We start from the raw sequence: 8993 nt of genomic DNA on the forward strand, positions 1-8993 counted from the left end.
GATTATGCAAGGACATGAAGAAAAATCCCGTTCTTAACAAGGTCCCAAACATGACTGCAACAGAGTACAGCCACCCTGGATTAAGTCAACAGATGACATACAAAGTACAGATTGTCTCATGTTAAAGACGAGATACATTTCTGCAAGTCAGTAAAACGAAAGTCACAGAACAGTCTCATCCTAGAGATGACACTCCCCACGCTGTAAGTCAGACAATCTGAAAAATTCTCACCAAAGTGACGGTGCAGCTGTACTTGTAGGAAGGGAATATGTCTGGTTTGACCTCCACTACTTTAACCTGAGATGCCCTGCTGGCCAAAGCGCTGGGGAGCTACAGATTGAAAGCAGAAAAAACAAGACCAATGAGACACCTACTACCAAATATATGCATCCTGTAAGCAATATCTATTGGCATATTTTACCCCCAAGAAACAATTAATGTTCATTTAATATCAGAGGACTACAACACAGTTTTGCATACTAAAGCATTACAATTCAAACAGAAGTATTCCAGCATATTGGCGTACTCAGTCATACTTCACAGATGAAAGACTCAGTACCGCATGTCAGATTATCAAAGCACTAGCAGATCCTCAAAACATCTCCTGGAAGTAGCTGGGAGGTTCTCAAAGCAGCCAGCAGAAGGATTGTTCAACAGCATCTCTCGGTTCAGTTCCTACACTCAGCCATCTAGCACTCATGCTGCTTTTGAGCCGTATCATAAAAACTGTCACTCACAGATCTCATCATCACAAGGTTGCTGCATTTTTACATTCTATTTCTCACCACTCAGGTCATATCCCTCATCTGGAAAAAAAAAAAACAAACCCACAGGAAAAGAATATGCATTTGGAGAACAAACCACAGGTACCTTTTGCTCCTCCGCACTTGGTGGCAGTGGAATTGACTGACCCAGTTGTTTCAGCGTACTGGGCTTCAAGCCCGATGTTCTCACAGGGGAATGCTTGTCTTGAAGGAGGAAAAGGATGCAACAGGTTAGATAGGAGAAAACAGGACCTGTTTCATTCTGACATCTTTGGCAAGTGCCACCATGGTCATGCGAGATTTTTCCACTGAATTTGAAATGACCCAAGCAGTCATTTCATGGCTCATTTACCTGCACTCTCAGAGAGTTTTTTTCTAGTTGAGGCCACTATGCCCCTTCAGACATATCTTATTATTTGACAGAGACCACTTCAATGTGGTGAGGAAAGACAACCACTCCCAAAGCACACCAGAGAACACTCCTTTTACCGGTATTCGCAAAGGCCTGTCTGCTGCTAGGCTGCTCCGTGCTGGCTTCTCTCCCCACGCTGGCTGGTGCGGGCAGAATGGCTCGCATGGGTCTAGCTGCAGCCAGCAAGGAGGGCTTGGGTCTTGGTTTACTCCTTACTTCTTGTCCTTTGTGTGCAGCAGCTGGAGCATCAATTCTGAAAGACAGGAGCTATAATTGAAAAAAAATCCCATGGTTTCCCCCTCAGCCTCAATTTTCTTCTCTTCACTGAAATGTGGTTTATTAGCACAATAATCACAGCTATTGCAGCAGAAAGGAGAAATAGTGTTAAGGATACATCTGCCCTCTGACTACAATTAAGTTGTCACTTTTTAAAAAAATAGCTCTGTTGGACAAAACAATCTCAAAGGAACAATCCTGAACTGGCAGAAAACAAGACAGTAAACAGAACAGCTCTTAGAGGAAGCACTGCCAACAGTCTTCAATTTCTTGGATTAGTCCTATCAGTACACAACAGACATTGTACGCTCCCATAACGTATGGAAAACTGACTCACCCCATTGGTTTTTTTGCAGAGGCATTTGGACTCAGCACCTCAGACGAGAGTGGCATCCCCAGTCCTACACTATCTTTTTCTGCCTGCTCCGAAGAAGAGTCTCCTTGCCGTTGGCTCTCTTGACCCAGCATCACTCCAACAGCACTCCCTCTGTCTTCAGCAAGCACATTGTTTGAAAGAATGTGAGCCTCAGAGATGATCACTTCCTCCCACTCTGTCTCTGGCATCTGCCCTCCAACAGGCACAGCATTCAGCAGCTGGCTGACAGCTTCAGAGCTTTCCAAGGCAGACTTGGAGGTACTCTCGCTAACAGCTGCCGGTTCGGTGAATACTGACTGTTGACCTCTTTTAGCTGCTGGAGTTTTAAGAGAGGTGCCTGAATTTGGCTCAGATTTGCTTTTTGGTTGCTTTTCCTGGAAACAAAGAGATAGTCACATTTCAGAGCTTTATGCTTTCACAGATGAGTTCCCTTCACATATGCCAGGTTTGACACGGCCTATTTAATGCTGGATCAAAACAGCAAAATCCTCAGTGTTTAAGCAGTGAATCGTCTGAGAGCAGAAAAACATCCTCTCCTACGACAGCAACGCCCCTGTTAACATTTTTTCTAGCCTCCTGGACCTTCATGTATTATTTTTAGACACTGTTTACTTTGAAGAATCAGTCTTCCTTAAACTCCCTCAAATATCACCATTAGCATCAGCATCACAAACTCACCCACCACCCTCTGTAACAAGGACCCACCTCCTACAGTCCCCTTTCATAGCTTCAGCTCTCTGACACGGTCTGTTCTTCCACACTATTGACAAACCAAAGGGAGCTACATAGAGAACTTGTATCTTCTGGATACGTGCATTGAGAAAAGCATGCATTTGAGCGAGTCAGGAAACAGAGAATAGCTGAGGAATGTTTTTCAACTTTAAGAAAAATGCTACCTTCAAGACTAAGGCTATAGAAGCCACGTACTGAAGTCAACGAAGGTATGACAGGACACTGCACCAGTAATATGCAAAAAGATATCAGAAATGGAATCAAGAGTTTTTGGCATGATAAACACATTAATTCTAAGCTCTCTACAGAGCTCATACTCAGAACAATCCAGGTTTTTAAAACAGACATCTTCTAACGTATTCCCTTTTCTTTCTAAGGAACAGGAAGGTATGTATCTATTCAGTTTCAGTTCTACTGATGTTATTACCAGTTTAAAAAAAACTGCTGGTGCATGTTTTTCCCAAGGCATGACACCACAAAAACAAGTGAAACTGTTTATGCAAACATGTTCCCAGAAGAGCAGAATATAATGGAAAGACAGAAAGAAAACTCCTCCTAAAATCTTTCGGTTCTAATCAATGTAGCATTTAACAGGAGCAGGCATGCCGTATTCAGGCAGAAACACGTTTTTGTAGCTAGCCATCTATCTACTCCAGCAGGTTTAAAGAACAAAAGCTAAGAAGCCATCACCGTTATTTGTATCCTGCCACATAGGAAGCCTAGCCATCAGCTCAGACACTACCAAGTTTGTAAGCTGCCTAAAAAAATTCTTGCCCCTAAATGCTTAGTGGATCTGGACACAAAACAGAGGAGGTTCAGAACAAATCCACATAAATGGACTGCATGTCAATGCAAACTTCTGCACTGAGAACATCCTTTAACATGTGCCTGAGAAGCCTTGTTCAGAGCTGACTAGTTACCGTGAAATTGCCAGGGCTTAAGGAGCAAGGGGTTTTTGCTGTATACAGCCAGTAGAGATGCCCATACTTAAGCAGAGCAGGTATCATGCAGAAAGACTTTTCCAGTCAAACAAACTTCACAACTCTACCAACACCTGGGAATTTCCCTCCAGCCAAAGGTCAGAACATCATGATTGATCAGACACAGGACCATGAGTCAACAATACCCAACAGCACTTCAGCTTCCACTAGATCAACTTTATTAGCTAGCTCCCAAAGGATCATATACCTACTATGGTCAAGAATTGTTCCTCCTTTCTGTTGAAAGAACTTGTAGAAGAACTTCAAATGCAGATAAATTACCACAAAACAAACAGTTCAACTAAATCCCTGAGGTTAGCTAGGGCTGCAGCAGGAAGAAGAGGCAATGCCTTCCTATCACAGAACTACAATGCAGGCAGAGGGCCAGAATGATGCACATCCTTTCAGTGACAGAGAGTTACCAAACGCAGCCCTATTTATTCTAACCGACACCATTATTAATGGCATCTTTACCCAAGGTGTGGTGATTTTGGGTCTGTCTCATCTTGGACGAGTGTCCTCTGCAACGGTGACTTGCTCCAGCACAAGCATTGGAACACAAGTGCAGCAATCAATCCTGGCATATCTCATCTCCTGTGCTAGATCTACAGGTCTAGAAATATCACAGGCGTTCCCAAAACTACCACTGCTGGTCTGAAAATCAGAGAAGGAAAGGCAAATTTACCTTTGGGATCCACTTCCCTCCCAGAAAGTTCCCACACGTCGGGCATTTTGGTGGCTTATGCCTGGTAACGTAAGTGAAGGAACAGCCAGGATTGGTGCAATTTCCATGTCCCCTGCGAGTGTAGGTGGTTGTCTGCAACGAGAGTTGTCAAGAGTTTCTCTACAGAGATGAAAAACACAAAGCTGTGCTCATCGCTCCCTTTTTCCTCATAAGCACTTTACAAATGTTATTCAGCAAATCACCAGCCCTCCACTATTAATTCCTTTTACTGATGAACCATCACACAGTTGGATCAGTGAGTCAGCACCGTAACTACTCTGAGTCCAAATGCTCAGTCTGTACAAGAGCCTCCAGTACTACCAGAATTTACATCAAACTGCAGAGCAGCGAGGAACAACGCATATACTCTACTGGAGAAGCTAATCTTGCATTTACAGGGATCTAACAGTTCTCTTATGAATATGAAAAAGTCATAATGATGGTATAAAAACAATTCAAACAGCAGCCCACAGTGAGGCAAGATGTGATTAATAGACTCAAGTCCACAGGCCGACAAGACTTGAAGACAAGCACTCCTGATGTACAGGCAGTTTTCATCAGTAATTTGTTGTTGTGTGTAGTGGTCAAGTACTCCCTGGTGCTTCACTGTAACTTGCTATAAACTACTGCAACACCAGCAGCACCACCAGGTGCTATTTATAGAGACAACTAAAGCAGAATCTGTCTTCTTTGCCAGGTTGATGATAACTGCATCAACACATGGAGTTTTTGCCAGCACAGCACCTCTCACTATTCTGTACTCAACACTCCCGAGGGAGCTGTTGTGCTGTAAGTCCCTCACTAGGGATGTTTTTTTCTAGAAACACAAGTGCTGCTGTAAAAGAAAAGAGACAATTTAAGCTAGGCACTTCTCCTCAGGAACAAAAAGCTGAGGTATTTCCATTCTCCCCAAGACACCTGGAAGCACATCACACTATGCAACACCATAAATATCTGCAGTGTTCCACCAGCTGGGAGCAGAGAGGACACAGAAAACACGATTTGATGCTTATACAACACAAGGAGCTGCAGTGCTGACTGTACAATGAAGCCCTACAACGCCCACAGCAATACAGGTGTCTGGAGTGGTTAGATCAGAGAAATAATACTGTTCTTCCTCATGCAAGGGGCCACATAACCGTTTACGTGGGTTCTCAAAACCTTAGAGCATCACTCCTCTCCTGTCACCTGGCCAAAGCAACAGCCATCCATGAGCCTGGGGAGCTCACATGTTCCTGCCACAGAGCAGATTCTTGCCCTTAAAGGGATGGACACTGGCATTTTATGAAGACAAATATGCATGCAAGCAGCAATGTAGACGGCTACACAGACCCGGAAAAGGGCAACACAGAAACTGTTGCTGGCCAGATGTGTTGTAATAGCATTTTCTACTTCATCTGTTTCCAAGAACTCCTTGAGGAAGAAGGAACATGGCCATTCAAGACACTCTAGGAAGTCAAGACCCCCATTAGCACACATGAGGCAAAAAAACAGGGACAAGAAATGTATCAACTGACACGATGACTCCAAATTGGATTACCTTTAAGAACTGGATCATGACCCTTCTTACTCTAAGATCTTTAAGACAAACCTATGGTAATATACCCATACCTTAAAATACCACACAAGATGCTGAGTTTCTTACCAATTTAATTGATGCTGGGTTCTCCACAACAGAATGAGCTGGCAAAGGCAACATAATAAACTGCGCAGCAGGTGTGGAGGAGCTACTCTCTTCAGCATCCTAAAATGAAGCCGAAGGGAAAATACATGCAGAAAACATGAGACATGACCTGCGCCCCACCCTCTCATGAACTCTACCATTGAACATATGTCTTAAGGATTGACGAGACCAGAAAGCAGGAAAGAAGAGAGAACATTTCAAAAGCAATGGCTTTACCAGGCCTACTCTGGAAATCACCAAACCCTTCACAGCCTGAAATTGAAAACAGCAGATCCAATTCTTCACAGAATAAGGATTTCTATAACTGATCCGTAACACCCCAACTTAAAAGGACTCCCTTCTACCTCTCTGCAGTCAAGAGAGCAGCTATCAGGAGCACAGAGGTAACATTTATTCTCCCCAAATAAAAGTTGTAGTTCAACTGTGGAACCCACCCCAAGTGCTGGTATCTTATACTTAAATTTAAATTTATACTTAAACTTAAATTTAAAAAGCTCAAGCAGTCATCTTAAGACACAAGTGATACCAGCATACAGCAGAGCCAACCTGCAAGCAGAGACACTGTAATCACTGAGTTACAATAAAAGTTGCTGTTTCCCACACTGCTGAGTGTAAGCATGCTGGGCGATACAGGATCTCCTGCAGCCCCTAAGGATCTCAAGTAAAATATGTCAAACAGCACTTGGACATCTCAGGCAAGACACTGCCAGGAGACCAAGTGTCACTAGAATAACTTACCCTCCCAGTCACCACGGTCACCACAGACACACCATCTGACACCGGAGGACGGGCCACAGCGATACTCCCGTTGGAGATGTCTGTGGAGCTGCTAACTAGTGTCTCTTCAATAACCACTCGAGCTGTCTGGTACGGTTGCCCTTCTATTTCCAAAGAAGTCTCATCCAAGAGGATATCTCCAGCCACCTTCTCAGTCACAGGCCCAACGTAATGAGAGAGAACCTCTGAGGCAACCACTTCTTCCACAGCATCTGGCTGACCAAAGGAAGCAGTCTCTTCTGCTAGTCCTTCAACAGCAATGCACTGCTCAGAAATGCCAACATGGCTCGAGTCCACAGACAGGATGTTTTGCACAGCATCATGGGAGGCATTTGTGATATTGGTGGAAGCTGTCAACCCTTCGGATGCTGCCTGGCCCTGTGTCACACATAGTTCCAGCGACTGCCTGCTCCTGTCCTCTTGAAGAGTGGTTTTGGGAATAATGATATAATCTGAGCGAGGGAGAATCTTACGGAAACCTGGAATGTCTGGAACTACTGTAGTTCGAGCGGACACCTTGGAGTTCTGTTGGCAAAAACAGAGTATGGAACAAATGAATATGAGAAAAGGAAGGGATTCAGTTCCCAGTCCTGGTATCTCAGTGCTTAAAGTTCAAATGGTTTCCTGAAGTAGTTTGCTGGCAATCTCTCCACATGACAGAGCCAGCAGAATCCTTCTCAGCCCTGGTTTTATCACACACTTTATCATCAATCACCCTGATGGCATGACACAAAAATAACCACCATGCCCACCAGCCAGTACTAGACATATCCATCTTGAATTTCAAAACATTATCTGTTGACCGAACAGAAGGCAAGAGCAGGAGGCAGTGGCCCCACACACGGCTTCTTTATAGGCTGTCCTAATCAGAAACACAAACTGGAATCTGCAGTTGAATGATTCTCCCACACAAAGTGCTGCGTAAGCAGTAAAGTGCCTCTCTCTTCACATGGCAAAGAACTGCCAGAAGGATGACTTACCGGGTCTAATCCCTCTTTCTCTAGCTTGGCTTTCTCCAAGTAATAGCTTTTTTCAGCCACACTGAGCAACCTCCAGCTCTCACTGATCTTTTTGTTGATTTCAGATTGAGGGAGGTGAGGGAGTTCTTGCTGTACTTTCAAGTAAATATCATAATAGTAGAGGAGGTAAGCAGATCTGAAATGCAACCAGAGACTGAAATGTTAATGTCATTCTATGTAAACTCCTTTGAAAAAATAAATGCACAAGGTTTCCATTTGTCTCAAGGTCAAATGACAAGCACCCTACATTCAATTCTACATGTAAATGTATTTTTTAACCAAAGGAAAACTAAGATTCGGAGGAGAACATCTGAAGTAAGAAGAAAGAGCCTAAGGCAAATTATTCTGGAGTACACAAACTTTAGATCCAGCAACAGCAGCACCCATAAATGCAAGGATGAGAGAGCAGGCCCGAAGTGTCAAGCTGATTTCTCACATATGAAGTTTTACACTATGAAGTGTTCCAAGTGCACTGCAAAGTTCACTCTTATTAGAAACAGGGAAACTGCTCCTATCCTCTACACAGGTGCTAAATGAAGACAGAAAGAACTTACCTAGGCTTTTTGGCTTTTTCTCCATGATCGCCAGTACTTTTGTATTTCTTTTTCTTCTTAGATGGCACTGGCGATGCATAAGTGTAAGTGCCCTCTATCTCCTCCATTACCACAGTTACTTCAGTGCCATCATATGGAGCCTCCATTGCTAAAATACATATTTTAGGTTATGTACTCACCAAGTTACAGATCATTTCTCCCACCTTTGTAAACCGACAACATCGCTGGCATGTAAGATTGACTTTAATTAACCAAGATAATAACGTGTTAGCTATTTATCTATTTTTAGAAGAAAACACCTTTACTACTATGACCTCTGTATCATCAGTTCAGCGCAGACACACTACATCTGCATTTACAAGCTGCAGTTCCCCAGGAACCCCTCAATAAGGAATCCAGAATGACCTTACACCCAGCGAGCAGGTGTCCAGCTACAAGATATCTCGGCCACACTCACAAACGCAGGGCCGGAGGCTGAATAGGCACAGCAGCCTCGTAATCCTCTTACCCCCCAGAGGATCTCCGGAGCTCCTCACTCACCACTGCTGACAGCTCCAGCCTCCGCGGCGCTAGGAGGCAGAGGGGACACGAGAAGCCCCAGGAGGTGAAGGGCAACAGCACCTGGGCTCAGGGGCAGCCCACACGCGACCCACAGCCTGGCCCCACACAGTCACTAACCCCGGGCAAGCCAAAG

The 8993-nt window shown here is 44.2% G+C and overlaps 1 protein-coding gene across 1 annotated transcript in view; it reads right to left on the reverse strand.

Moving 5' to 3' along the window:
• Nucleotides 1-8445, reverse strand: part of HMGXB3 (HMG box domain containing 3) — a 17780-nt gene extending 9335 nt beyond the window's left edge. The window contains exons 1-9 of the mRNA XM_010076254.1: nt 8300-8445; nt 7707-7881; nt 6688-7251; nt 5911-6009; nt 4227-4358; nt 1791-2203; nt 1255-1430; nt 872-969; nt 233-331 (exon numbers count right to left, since the gene is read on the reverse strand). Of these exons, the coding sequence (XP_010074556.1) occupies nt 233-331; nt 872-969; nt 1255-1430; nt 1791-2203; nt 4227-4358; nt 5911-6009; nt 6688-7251; nt 7707-7881; nt 8300-8445 (1902 nt within the window). The remainder of the gene's footprint in view (nt 1-232; nt 332-871; nt 970-1254; nt 1431-1790; nt 2204-4226; nt 4359-5910; nt 6010-6687; nt 7252-7706; nt 7882-8299) is intronic.
• Between the last annotated feature and the right edge of the window lie 548 nt (nt 8446-8993).

The sequence above is a fragment of the Pterocles gutturalis genome, unplaced genomic scaffold (genome assembly GCF_000699245.1).
Source record: "Pterocles gutturalis isolate BGI_N339 unplaced genomic scaffold, ASM69924v1 scaffold19393, whole genome shotgun sequence".
NCBI classification, from domain to species: domain Eukaryota; kingdom Metazoa; phylum Chordata; class Aves; order Pterocliformes; family Pteroclidae; genus Pterocles; species Pterocles gutturalis.